The 14,793-nt window shown below is 32.5% G+C and overlaps 1 protein-coding gene across 1 annotated transcript; it reads left to right on the top strand.

Moving 5' to 3' along the window:
- Positions 1-3,560: 3,560 nt before the first annotated feature.
- On the top strand, positions 3,561-11,660 carry LOC106779380 (phospholipase D gamma 1). Its single transcript, XM_014667473.2, has 10 exons — positions 3,561-5,403; positions 6,452-6,568; positions 6,889-7,083; positions 8,046-8,297; positions 8,407-8,475; positions 8,592-8,739; positions 9,411-9,559; positions 10,603-10,782; positions 10,970-11,167; positions 11,264-11,660. Exons 1-10 carry the CDS (start codon positions 3,925-3,927, stop codon positions 11,555-11,557), a joined length of 3,081 nt encoding a protein of 1,026 aa, XP_014522959.1. The 5' UTR covers positions 3,561-3,924; the 3' UTR covers positions 11,558-11,660.
- The last annotated feature ends 3,133 nt before the right edge of the window (positions 11,661-14,793 follow it).

Below are 14,793 nucleotides of genomic sequence, written 5' to 3'. Positions count from 1 at the left end.
GAATTCCTCGTAACCAAGGCACTCAATGAGGGCACGGGCAGAGAGGCGGCGAGGCAAACTGTTGCTAACGCTGACTGCTTTAACCTCAACCGAATTCATGGAGCTAACAGGCCAGGAGGCCATCTTGCGAGGACTCCTTGTCCAATAGAAAGGGAATCGCAGGTGGCTAGCTTCGTCGAAGAACTCTGAACAGTCTGACTCCTTTATTACTACCTTGAAATATTTAGTCTTAAACCCCTTAAAAGAATCTACAAAAGGCTTAAATAACCACTTATTCTCTACAGAGATGAAGGATACTCATCCTCATTTGGTGATCGGGAAAACGTTGAAGAAGTGGAGGAAGATGGGGGCCGGAGGGGTTATACCCAAGGCGAAACATACTACCACGAAGGCCTACATATTAGCCCAACAGTTTAGGTGCAACTAGGTTGGGGCGACATTCAACTCACTTAGCACGACAACCTAAAAGTTGATAAAAGGAACACAAATGAGCTTCTGGGAAAAGAGGTAAGTGTATACGAAGAAGAAGTTCTCGACACTACCTCTCTTCCCATGATACATTATCTCGTTTCCCTTACAAACTGCCAGCCAGATCAATGCGGCCTCCTCCACATCCCGCACAATGCATGTCTGTCGGCCCATTCCTCTAGGTGTCTCTTCATGCAGAAGCACGTCGTATACAGTCCCACCTTGTGGGCAGCCCTGTCATAACCAGAAATGACCGTCAAACCCAATCAAGCTCTTCCCCCTCGTTTTGACCATCCACCTCTACTCCTCCAACGTGGAGATCGATCGTAGTCCCTCAAATAACCCTATTAGTATATATAATGGCGAGAGACTAGCCGAGCTACTTTCCTGCTCGGTTGTCTAAAAGTAAGATGAAGACACGAAGCTTGGAGACGAAGGTCGACCACCTTTGCCAACGAACCCCCCGCCATCTCTCCCCGATTACTCCTCAAACGAACAAAGTTTAACGGTGCTCATTATTATTACCATAAAGAAAACGAAGAAAGTTATACACTAGGCATAACAAATAAGGAGGAATTGGTGAAAATGACAAGCTACGTTCCCTCTATTTATAGGAAAAATCTTGAATAATCTCCAAGGGATCATCACCATTGTCGATCTGCACTCAACGGTCCAGATAACGTGATCCTGTCGCTTTTGCGAAGCACATGACACGGTGAAATGACACGTATTTTCCGCCATGACTACCATTTCAAAATGACATTGTACGGTCGTTCCCCCAAATCACGTAAGAAGATAACTGCCCCTAACTCTACATACCAAATCCCAACGTCAGTTGCCTAGGGTTTAGGGGGTCTATGTATTATATGGTCAAACGACCACGTAACTAGGGCGAAAAGAGCCACTGAGAATTGGCGACCAGTCACACATGTTTGAACCTGTGAATTTAGACAAAGAAGACAAGGGTCGAGCGGTCAGACGTGGGTAAGAATCGCACGAACAATCTTAACAGTAAACATCCCTAAAGAACTGCTGCAAGTCAAGATTAAGAGTAAGTCTTAATTAGCATATAATAGGCTGAGATTGAGTCGTGGTTTGAGTTTTGTTAATCCTAGACCCATTTTAAAAACTATAAATAGAAGTCAAAGGTAAGAGGTAAGATATCACATTTATTGTGAATTTAAGACTTTACTCTGATTGTCCTTCAAATTTATTACTGACTTAAACATCAGAGTATTTTTGACAAGTAACCCCGAACAATTTGAAGTATTGACAAGAAAAGACTTTGACCATGAACGTATAAATTTACTTGAGTAAGTGTGGAGTTAAACGTAAAGATGTGTTCTATGAAAATAATTGACCCTACACCTAAAACGCTACTAATTTGATATTTTTCTAAAGAAAAAAAAATAAATCGAATTAGGCAAACCAGAAAGAATTTATGTAACTAGTTTATATTTTACATATGTATGTCTAACAAATTAAAAAATAAAAAAATTAAACTTTAAAAGAAAGGAAAATATGTTTTAAAAAAATATGACAAAAATGAGATTATTGTAATTTCTATTATCTTCTCTATAAATAAAAAAAATTAAAAATTAAAAGTTAAAAAAGTAAAGAAAATGTGATGACAATTATTTCAAAGAGATAACGGAATTTATAAAATGAAATAAAATAAACGAAACTTAATTTATATTTAAAATATAACTTAAAATGTTAATCTTCATCTTTTTTAAATACAATTTATATCAAACATCTAAACAAGCTCTTTAAAAAAACCTTTTAATTTAAAAGTTTTTAAATTTTAATAACTAACAAATAAATTTTACTTTCAGTTTTAATTTTAATTTAAAAATTGGTTTTAAGTAAGAAATACACAAGGAGGACATTCTACTGAAATATTTGATACAAGGGAATAGTTATATCTTATTTAATTGCTAAAAATACTATTAAGAAGAACAATTAATTTTTTATCGCAATAAATAATCTAAAAAAAGGATATTTTAATGTAGTGAATCTTTTTTACTTTACTTTAGAAATAGTTGTATAAAAAAAAACTTAACTAAAAATTACTTTTCTCCAAAAACAATTTTATATATAATAACTAAACCATATATACAAACACATTTTTCAATTTCAATTTCAAATGAACAAAATAAAATCTATTAAGAAACTTTCATCACCATAGATACCATCAAAGATTGGTTAATGGTAACACATGGGAGTATTTATGACGGTTTGAGACACAAATAGTTTATGTTTTCTATAACGGACGTTATTTCCGTTGCTAATACTTCTGAACTTTTGACTTTTTACATGTCAACAAATATTACACAGATATTTTTTGTTTGCTACTTTCAAACATTCCAAAATCCCCAATCATTATTTTCTTTCTTGTCTTTGGGTAAAGGACCGCTCAGATAATATTTTAATTCCTTTTTTAAAAGCATCAAAGCTAACTTTATTTATTTTATAGTTTATTATTTTTTATTAAACAACATATTATTTGAAAAGTTTATATTAAGAGAAAAATTAACTAAAATAATAGTAGGATAAATTTTAAATTTAAAAACTGATTGTATTTTAGATGTAGCTAAGATTTATTAAAGACATTTAATTTTAACTAAAACTAAACTTTTTATCGTCTTTATTGTTACACATATATGCTAAATGCTTTTATGTCTAGTTCTCACATTTTAAATATATTAATACAAAACTGATTTTAAGCTTAAGATAAATTTTCTTTATTTTATGAAATAAATTTTATTGAACTAGTATTCGTTTAGTTTAAATTTTAATTTATACTTGAAGTCAATCCAAAGTAGATATTAAAATTTAAATTAACATTTATCAAGTTTAAATAATTGATTGGAAACGAAAAATAATTGTATAATCTCTTTGATGTTTAGGTTTTTCATACCGAAATTAAGAAATGGGATTTTATTTTAGATTTTTAATTTTTTTAATCATTTATTTCAATTAAAAATATATTTTGATTTTGGAGACATTAAAGTTATTATTCTCAATTAATATAACAAAGAAAAAATAAGAGAGAGAAAAATCATTCCTTAACTTAACTTGATAGAAGTTATCAGTGGGACCAAGCTGAGAGAGATCCATTTCAATACCGTGCAATGCAATGTAATGTAATGTAATGCATCTTCTTCTTCCTCGTCGAACCTTGGAAATCATAAACCTTTCCCTCTCTTTCCTCAAACAATTATTGTTTTTCACGAACTTCCTTAATTCTCTGTTGCACCTTTTATTTGTATTGACAACATAATCCAAAAATTTCCCAATAATTCTTCAGGCGATCAGTTTCAAATCAGCATTTCTTTTCAATGTTTTCTTGTGTCGTCTGTGTGCAATCGATTCCCCTTGTGCTAAATTCATCTGGGGTGTGACTCTTTTGAATGAAAGATCAAATCTTGAAGTTAAACCTATAATTCAACATCAATGGACAATTCTGGGTCTTCACAACCTCCATATGGGTATCCAAACCCTTATTTGTACCCTGGCAACACCCCTCCATACCCTCCTCCTGATCCATATGCACCACCACCATATCCATATCCATATCCACCAAATGCTCCAGATACCTTCAACTACTCATACCCCCCACCTTCTCTATCACCCTCAGCACCCTATTCTAGCCACACATACCCTCCTCCTCTTCATCCTCCACCACCACCTCATGATTCCTTTGCATTTTCTATGCCTCAATCGCCCAACACTTATCCTTACCCTCACCAAGATCCTCCAGAATGGAGTAACACAGGAGGTGAAGTACCTCAAAGTAGTGATAGTTATAAGCCTCCTGCTGTTTCTATTTACCCTCCTTTGGATGATCGCATGAGCATTGTCAGGCTGTCTGAAACCACAAATACACTTCCATTGTTGACTCGTTCCCCTTCAATTTCAAATTACATTAGAGATGAGTTTTATGGATTCTCTGTCTACTCCCCCTCAGATTTGGATAAAGAGGACCCTACTAGACCTTCTGTTCAATCTGATGACTCAATGGGTGCTCACAGCTTGCAGATTGTCCCAGTCCAGAACAAAGCGTCTCTGCCAGTTCTGCTCCTGCATGGGAATTTAGATATTTGGGTTCATCGAGCCAAACACCTTCCAAACATGGACATGTTCCACAAGACTTTGGGAGACGTGTTTGGGAAGTTGCCTGTAAATGTCAACAAGGTGGATGGAACGGTGAACCGGAAGATTACCAGTGATCCTTATGTAACAGTTTCTGTGTCTAATGCTGTTATTGGGAGGACTTTTGTGATTAGCAATAGTGAAAACCCTGTGTGGGAGCAACATTTCTATGTTCCTGTTGCACATCATGTAGCTGAAGTTCATTTTGTTGTGAAGGACAGTGATGTGGTGGGTTCGCAGCTCATTGGTGTTGTGGCAATTCCAGCTGAAAAGATATACTCAGGGGAAAAGATACATGGGAGCTACCCTATTCTGAATAGCAGTGGGAAGCCATGTAAGCCAGGTGCTATCTTGAGATTATCCATTCAATACATTCCAATAGAGAAACTTATTACTTATCATCAAGGAGTTGGAGGTGGTCCTGAATATCATGGGGTTCCTGGCACGTATTTTCCATTGAGGAAAGGTGGAATGGTAAATCTTTATCAAGATGCTCATGTCCCAAGTGGTTCTCTACCTAACGTTAAGCTTAACCATGGCTTGCATTACAATCACGGAAAGTGTTGGAATGACATCTTTGAAGCCATACGTGCAGCTCAGAGATTGGTTTACATTACGGGGTGGTCTGTGTGGCACAAAGTTAGGTTGGTAAGGGATGCTGACAATGCAACGGATTCCACCCTGGGTGAACTTCTTAGGACTAAGTCATCGGAGGGAGTCAGAGTGCTTCTACTTGTATGGGATGACCCTACATCAAGAAGCATTCTTGGTTACAAAATGGTTTGTGATGTTTTTTATGTTGCCCATTACTGTATTTCTGTTTTGGGGAGGATTAGGTGTGTTTGGTTTATTGTGTGCAGTCATTCCATGTCAGTTGAACAGGAAAGTATGTGTTACAAATGGATTAATTTGAAATTGATATCCAATGTAGAACATGGTTTGCAAATGTCTGCATGTGGAAGTTTTTGCTGCATATTATTATCATAATTAAGTCATTCTATTTCTTTTGGAATTTTGTTCGTTGTGACAAGTGACAGCTTTGAAACTAATGATGGAAAAAAATGGATTGATGTTGGTTATTGTGAATAGAAACTTAAGAACGTAAAAATTGTTCAAGAGTTGATTGTATATTTAACAAGGGCAAGTGAGTTCACTATTCATCTTCGAAGCCGCACTCTAAAGTTTAGGAGAATCTAAAGTTTAGGAGAATCGGAGCATCTCGTTATTTTTGAAGGATTACTGTCATTCATTCTACACTTTATTTTCATCTGTTGTTTGTAATTTTGTAGTCCTTAGTTAATTCTGAGAATATGCTACTTATAATTTCCTTTTCTGTGGTGTTCCTTCTTTCTGTAACATGTATCATTTCTCATATGAAATAATATAGACATGAAACGGCTTTCTTCATACTCTGGTCATAGTTCAGTACCACTTAGTAAAAGCTCTGTTTTTGTCTTTCCAATGGACTGACATGGAACTAAATAGGTCAGAGCTATCTTCTAATCAATCCCTGTTTGCAGTTGGATATGGGACTTTATATATATTGACTTGTGGTTTCTCTTTTCCATATACAATTAATCTGTTTTCAAGTAATACTAACAATAGGTAACTTGCTATTGACTTAATCTAAATGATTGTTTCCATATGGAATGTGATCTTGCAAAGTCATTATTTTGTCCTTGTTTAATAACATTTCTAGCTTGATTTATGAAGAATAATTTATTTTAATTTTAAGACTCTTAAACAAATTCTGGTTTTTTCATTGAAATCTTAGTTTTATGATATGATTTTATTTTAATTCTGCAAACTTATTCTGTTTTACATTCAGGATGGTGTAATGGCAACTCATGACGAGGAAACTAGACGATTTTTCAAGCACTCTTCTGTGCAAGTTCTGCTTTGTCCTCGCTTTGCTGGAAAACGACATAGCTGGGCCAAACAAAAGGTGCTTTTACAATGATTCTACCGTTAAAATATTTTTATTTACTGGAACAGTTGATTCATTGTCTTAAAAGATTTTAAACAATCTCCTCCTATTCCAGTTCGCTATACTTTATGATGGACATACTACTACTGATGGAGTGGTTCCATTTGGTAGTTTGCCTAACTTCTTGTCATGAATGTCAGAATTTATGACAAGGTTTAGCTTCTGTAGCTGTTTCTATATCTGCATCTTTGGATTGGTTCTCTGTATATATATGTTCACATACTTCTAGAATTTCCGTTTTAGAGTTCCAAAATAATTTTTTTCTTTCTAATTATCAGGAAGTTGGAACAATATATACACATCATCAGAAAACTGTAATTGTGGATGCTGATGCTGGAAATGAAAGAAGAAAAATTGTGGCATTTATTGGTGGACTGGATTTGTGTGATGGGCGATATGATAATCCTTACCATCCTCTCTTTAGGACACTGCAGACACTGCATAAGGATGACTATCACAACCCTACTTTCGCGGTAGTATATTTTTGTTTGGTTGTATTATTATTAGATTTCTTTCCATCAATCATTTCGTAACCAACAAAAGTAAATGCTTAAATTAAAGCCACAAAGTTTTATAACACCATTTTTTTGTAGTTCTTGAAGAAACCAAATTACAACAAAGAAACCAAATTATTTCCCCTTATATGTAGAACTTCACATATAATTAGAATTGTCAAAATGGACTACCCGACCTGGTTCACCAAGAGTAATTTGGTGGAGCAACCTAGCTCACTCATTAGTGAGCTTCAGAAAGATGAATTTGGCTTGCTAGAGTTAGTCTGATAAATGGATTGGCTCACTCAATTTAAAAGTTGCAAATTTTTAATTTTGGTTGTTTTACTTCAATCTACTTTTTTCTAATATGAAAGTTGGAACCAAATTTCAAATTACAGGAATAACCTTGACAAAAATATCATCATATTAATATGCATATATTGACCATGACATATGTTATAAGAAAATAATACATGTAAATAATAATTCTAAATATCACATAATATGCATTCCAAACACAAAGACAAGATGAAAATTCTAGATAACATCCAAACAATTATCAATGGTTGGTGAGCCAGGTTCACTCTGGCTGAGCTGGATTCTGACTAGGCCAAGTGTGATTTTGGCTCGTGCCAAAATTTAGTTATTTTTAATTCAACTTAGCTCAAACCTATGAGGAGCCGGGTTAATTCATAGACTTTGACAACTCTATAATATAATGTGTTGTTGCTATATAGATGGCCTTTGAACATGTAAATTATTCCATATTTCTGACACATCTAAAATTTTCCTCAAATTCATGACAGATATTCTCCTATTGTAGCCTTGCAATAAAAAATAATGGAAGTATGTAGCTAAGAACTAAAAACGTTCCAATTTTATAACATAGTTTGTGGCTGGAAGACCATATTATTCTGATGATGTTGATTATACAATGATAGGGTAATACTGGTGGTTGTCCACGGGAGCCATGGCATGACTTACATTCTAAAATTGATGGTCCAGCAGCTTATGATGTTTTGACCAACTTTGAGGAGCGCTGGTTAAGAGCTGCGAAACCTAAAGGGATAAAAAAGTTTACAAGTTCATATGATGATGCATTACTTAAGCTAGACAGAATAAAAGATGTTATCAGTTCATCTGATGATCTTGATCTTGATGAGGATAATAATCCTGCATCATGGCATGTTCAGGTGCTCAGTTGATTAGCACTGACTGGAGATTTAGAATTTCTAGAAACAGATTATTTTTTTTTTCACTAGTTAAAGGAAACCATTGAATATACTTGCTTTTGGAATACAGATATTCCGTTCAATTGATTCAAATTCGGTCAAGGGATTTCCGAAGGATCCAAAAGATGCATCAAGCGTTGTAAGTGAAATGTTTTAATGTTTCTAAGTTTTCTTTCTCATGCTAGATTTCAAATTCAAACTTAAGTCACCTTATGTGTGATGAAAGGATTGTTAAATATTATTGTGTTCATGCAGAATCTGGTATGTGGGAAGAATGTACTGATTGACATGAGTATACATACAGCATATATAAAGGCCATTCGTGCTGCACAACATTACATTTATATTGAGAATCAATATTTCATTGGGTCTTCATATAATTGGAGTCAATATAAAGATCTTGGTATGAAACTCTTCTTTCTCATGTTTGCCTTTTATTTCCAGAATTCCTTCTTTTACTGGGCTGAAGATTTTGAAGAGCATAAACTGTTATGGTATATTATTTTTTAAAAGGATCAAGCATGCTAAGGGAAAATTCATTATGCATAATTTATATTTTACTAATTAAACTGAATGATCTACAAATTATCTAAAAGAAAAAAGACCACTTCCTTTCAAATCCATGATATGTTATTTTGCAGCCTTTTATATAAGATCAAAGGCTCTGGAAATTACACGATTATTAATAGCACATAGTCTGGTATACTTTTTCTATATCACTAAATTGTTTGTAGCCAAAGCTTACTAAAATATACGGCAAGCCCTATGGTTTCCTTTGAAGCCTAAGAATTGAATATTTAACTTCTTCTAACTGTATTTTCAAGGTGTTATCCAATATTTAGTTCCTTTTATACGTTCATGACATGTCAACTGTATCTTTTAGTTGCTCTTTTTCTTGGGCTACACAGGAAAGGAGTTTTGAACCTACAACCTCTAGCAAATTACTTGAACTTCTCACCACTAGACACTCCTGGTGGATTTTCTCTATCACAGACTGGGTGAAGAGGAATAACAAAGTTGATTAGATTGTTTCAAATATGTCCTTTTGACATTAAAACTTCCGTGTTTTTGCAGGTGCTAATAATTTAATTCCAATGGAAATTGCACTGAAGATTGCTGCAAAGATAAGGGCAAATGAGAGATTTGCAGTGTACATTGTTATTCCAATGTGGCCAGAGGGTGTTCCAACAGGTGCTGCCACTCAAAGGATTCTATTTTGGCAGGTATACTTCAATTCACAAGATAAAGTCCAGTAATTTTTATCTGAAAGGGATTTGATTGAACTGTCATATTTTCTACCTGGAATCCTGCTCTGTGAATCGTGATTTTTAACACCCAGATGACCTGTTGATTTCTCAGTCATTAGAAAAAAGAAGAAATGACTAAAACATTATGAAGCTGGAACAACCTTTAAGTTGATAGTAGTTATGCAACTTCTAGCTCCTGAATATACTCTAAAAGAATCCTCGCTAAGTCACTAGTCTTACTGTTTTAATAAAAAGTGTAAAAATGCTTTAAAAAAATATGGTATAATTATTTATAGTTTAGTAGAAATGAAAAGGCCTTTGAGAAATACTCTTTTGAATTGCCTTCTATTCTGGCTTTCCTTTTATGAAGTGTTTGAAATCTCATTTAGGTTTTTAATTGTTCACCCTGGCATGTAGTTGCATATAAGCTCTATTTTAATCATAGACCAGTATTACATTTTATTCTTGTATTCTTTCAGCTTTACAGCAGGTAGCTGCTTTTTCCAACTACTGAGCCTTTTCTTGTTACATTGAAGCAGCTGCATGGATCAACCATGCCATTCGGCATCATAAAAAAGCAAATTTTCATCAATTTCTAAGATATTAAAGTACATTGAATTTGAACTGATCTTGTTTCAAATTGATTTATTTTATACATGTTTTGTTTGAATAAGACAATTCAAAGTTATTAAATTTTAAATGTACGTGTGGACAAAGTATTTCAATTACAATCAAATGCAAAAAGTTATTTAAATATCTACCAATTGTTAGTAATTCAAAAATATTAATATTGATGATCTTCTTTGGTTGATCTTGATTTATGCTATGTTCTGTCATAGTTTGTCTGGAATTTTTTAATTGATATTGACAAAAGATTGTTTTTTAAGCTGACATCAATCAAGTTTGTTCTGCTAAAATATTCCCCAATTGACATTGGCCAAAAGCAATGCTAATTATAGGAACTTAAAGGACTTGGTTCTTGCATTTCTTACACTCTTTTCTTTCATTAATAATTTCAGCACAAAACAATGCAAATGATGTATGAAACAATTTACAAGGCTTTGGTTGAAGCTGGGCTTGAAGGAGCATTCTCTCCACAAGACTATTTGAACTTCTTCTGTCTTGGCAATCGGGAGGCAGTAGATGTGTATGAGAATGTCACTGTGTCTGGAAATCCTCCACCAGCAAATAGTCCACAAGTATGAATGCTATGCTTTCCCTTCTCAATTACATTTTTCTACTTGCAAGGTGTCATGAAACTTTGAGTTTGTGTAAAAAGTTGTCTTACAATTAGAACAGATATTCTGACTATCGTTATAAGCATCTTAAAGGGTCTGTTTTTAATGGATGTAACTGTAAACTTGTGGGGTGGTTCTCTTTGTCCAGGCAATTAGTAGAAACAATCGACGATTCATGATTTATGTTCATTCAAAAGGCATGATAGTTGATGATGAATATGTCATATTGGGGTCTGCCAACATCAACCAGCGCTCTATGGAAGGAACAAGGGACACTGAGATTGCAATGGGTGCATACCAACCTTATCATACCTGGGCAAGAAGACAGTTTTATCCACTTGGGCAGGTAAGATAGTTATCAGAGTATGTTACTTTTACATTGATGTGACATTAACACATTTCCTGAACTGAGTGTTATCCTTTGTTAAACTATACCATGAAGATCCATGGATATAGAATGTCACTTTGGGCAGAACATACAGGTACTATTGAAGACTGTTTTTCAGAACCAGAGAGCCTTGAATGTGTTAGGAGGATTAGAACAATGGGTGAAATGAACTGGAAACAATATGCATCAAATGATGCAACAGAGATGAAAGGGCATCTACTCAAGTACCCTGTAGAAGTTGATAGAAAGGGTAAGGTAAGATCCCTTCCTGGTCACGATGAGTTTCCAGATGTGGGTGGAAAGATTATAGGATCATTTATTGCCATTCAGGAAAATCTAACCATTTGATCATATTTTATGTTCACATTGTTGATCTTTAGGATGTACGATGAATGTAAATTAGAGACAATTTTGAAATGCAATGTAGTTGAAGAAACACCTGTCCACTGTATATAGTGATCAAATCTTTTTCTCTCTTTTTCCTTGTATACTTACAAAAACCACTTGCTAAATATCATCACTCCCTCCTTTTCTATCACTCTAGCTTACTGCTATAAACATGTTTTGCTAATTGTCACTAAATAAACATAAATGCAATTGGGTTGAGAGCTTTGCATGAATTGAATGGAAAGGTGGTAAAACAAACACAATGAAAACCAAAGCATCGTACAATCTATCAATAATACACTTCAAACCATAACAAAACGCGACTATTTCAACCTAAAACAAAAAATAAAATAAATAAAAATCTAAAGTAACAAAATTAACTAAAAGAAGACATTTTAACACATTTAAATATTGATAAGTGACTATTTTATGCTGACATTTAGCGGAGTCTAAAACTGACACGTGACAATCAAAATAAATATATGAGAAAATTATCAATTTACCACCACTTCTAATTTTGACACTTATCCGTTTCTTTGTCTTTTCATATCCAACAAATATTCCATTTATTAAAATATTCCTATTAGTTTGACATATAAAAATATCACTTATAAATATTCCCATTATCTTTTTTAATTTCCAAAAATGTCACTCAGAATATTATTATTATTATTATTATATTAATATTATATATTACTATCATTATATAATACTATTATTATAGATATAATTCTTACAATTTTTTTTTTTATTATTATTACAATTATCAATATTATTATTATTAATATCATTACTATATTATTATTGTTATACAATAATAATCATAATAATAATAATATTATTATTAAATTAATAATAATATTATTAAACTAATATATTGTTATTGTTATTAAACTATTATTATTTATAATATTATTAATTAATAATAATAACTTATAATAACAATAATAATAACCATATTATCAATAATAAAAATAGTAGAATTATTAAGAATAATATTTTTATTATTGTTATTTTATTTATATAACAATAATAATCTATGATATTATATAATCATAACATGTAATAATAATAGTAATATTATATAATAATAATAATAATAATAATAATAAAAGTATTATTCTTATTACCATTATTATTATTATTATTGCTATTCCTACTACTATTATTATATATTATTATGATTAGTTTTAATAACAGTATTATTCTTATTAATAAATATTAATATTATTACTAATTTTACATATTCTCATTATTATACATTATTAATATTATTATTAAAACTAATATATATATATATATATATAAATTATTAATATTATTATTTTTATTACATTTATTATTATTATTATTATATAATATTGTTATCATAAATGTTACTTTTCCTATTATTATAATAATAATAATAATTATTATATTATTATTATCATTGTTATTGTTATAAAATAACAATAATAATAATAACAATATTTCTACTATTATTGTTTTTATATATATTATTAAATTATTGTTATTTATAATATTATTATTAGCTTAGTTTGATGTTAACCAAAAATATCAGAAAGACATTAACTTGATCTATGTTGAATTTCTAACAAAGTTTGTTTGGATGACATAATGAAAAACAATAGACATCGAGAGTTGTAGTTTTGGTAAATTAAACACTTATGATTAATCAACTTGCAATGAAAAAAAACTGACTACATGGGATGAAACACTTATGATGTTTTGAAGCTTTTAATTAAATCTTGAGAAATGTTATGAAAATTACAGACAAAATTTTCTTGTTGTCAAAAGACGATATTGATTTGATATTGTGAAGACATCAATAAACTACTCTGATTTCATAGTTCTAAAGCTTTCACAAAATGCAAAAGCTATTATAAAAGAATTTGCTTATTGAATTCTACAAAATGAGAAGGACATACTAATTTGAATGAAAATGGTGAAAACAACATTTGTATACCACAAGATCTTTTAATTTAAAAATCTTAAAGACCTTTACTTTCTTTAGTGAATATCAACAAAGAAACACAATTACTTTCTTTGATGGTTGTTAACTCTTTGGCAAGTGTACCAAATCGTCTAAAGTAATAAATCGGTAAGACCAGAAATCGTTTCCCAAGAGACTCGTGAAACTAGACAATCGTATAATTTCTAACTAACCTAGACTAAAGAATGTTTCCATAATTTGAGTTTTAGTGAAATTAAAGTAACTATAAAACATAAATGATAAAAGTGATCTTAAGCACTCAAACACTTTGAAATGNAGAGATTANAAATGCAATGGAATGATATTGTTGGGGGTATGATTTAACCTACTTCACTCTTATGCATAGAAAATCACTTCCTCTTCATTAATGTGTCAATGTCAATCTACTAATTTACTCAAACCTCAATCCCTTGGTAGAAAGAGCCTAGACTTTCTCATTAGACTCCAATCCCATGGAAAACCTAATGATTAATTCCGCATTAAGAAATGAGATTTTAAGACATCCAAAGGTCCTAGTTCTATCCCTAGATACTATTTCCTTTAGGTGTTTAACCCAAGTCAAGGTTTACCCAATATTTCCCAATATCAAGAAACCCTAAATCATGTCATGGGTAGCAACTTCACAACAAGCATTAAGAAAAGAAATTAAACACTAACAATCAATGAAAGAGGTATATATTCATTCAAAACAACATGTTTTACATAAGAGTTTAGTGGTTACATCAATCCCCCAATAATAATGAAACTAGCTCTCCATGAATGGAGAGCTCAAGCTTACAACAATGGTGGAAATGGAAGAAAGAAGAGAACCCAAGGAAGAAGAAAGACTGTTCCCACAACTCCTAGCTCACTCCAAGAGCTCTCAATCAGAGAAAATGTGTCTGGGTAGCAAAAGATAGCAAGTTCTTCGTGCATCCAAGTGAAATAGGGCAAATCTGCCATGTCAGCAAAGTTGGCGCTCAAGCCCCCCAAAACTAGGGCGCTCAGGCGCACGTCAGACAGACAAGCTCAGGAGTTGGTGCACATGGCCAGTTTTCTGGCACTCTGACCCAGTGGCGTTCAAGCGCCCCCATTTTCGGGGCGCTCGAGCCTGATTTGACAGAATTCTGATTCTTCATTTTATGCTGCTTTTCTTGCTTTTCTTGGTTTCCAGTGTCTTCCTTTGATGCATAGACTTCTTCCAATTACCTTAAGCACATAAAAG

The sequence above is a fragment of the Vigna radiata genome, unplaced genomic scaffold (assembly GCF_000741045.1).
Source record: "Vigna radiata var. radiata cultivar VC1973A unplaced genomic scaffold, Vradiata_ver6 scaffold_194, whole genome shotgun sequence".
Taxonomy (NCBI): Eukaryota; Viridiplantae; Streptophyta; class Magnoliopsida; order Fabales; family Fabaceae; genus Vigna; species Vigna radiata.
This window is presented reverse-complemented; position numbering and strand designations above follow the sequence as displayed.

Excerpts from the sequence above, each read along its gene's own strand:
- LOC106779380 (XM_014667473.2), top strand. The coding sequence starts at position 3,925 with ATGGACAATTCTGGGTCTTCACAACCTCCATATGGGTATCCAAACCCT. Across the intron at positions 6,569-6,888 it reads ATAGCTGGGCCAAACAAAAG|GAAGTTGGAACAATATATAC; the intron begins GTGCTTTTACAA and ends TCTAATTATCAG. Across the intron at positions 8,476-8,591 it reads CAAAAGATGCATCAAGCGTT|AATCTGGTATGTGGGAAGAA; the intron begins GTAAGTGAAATG and ends GTGTTCATGCAG.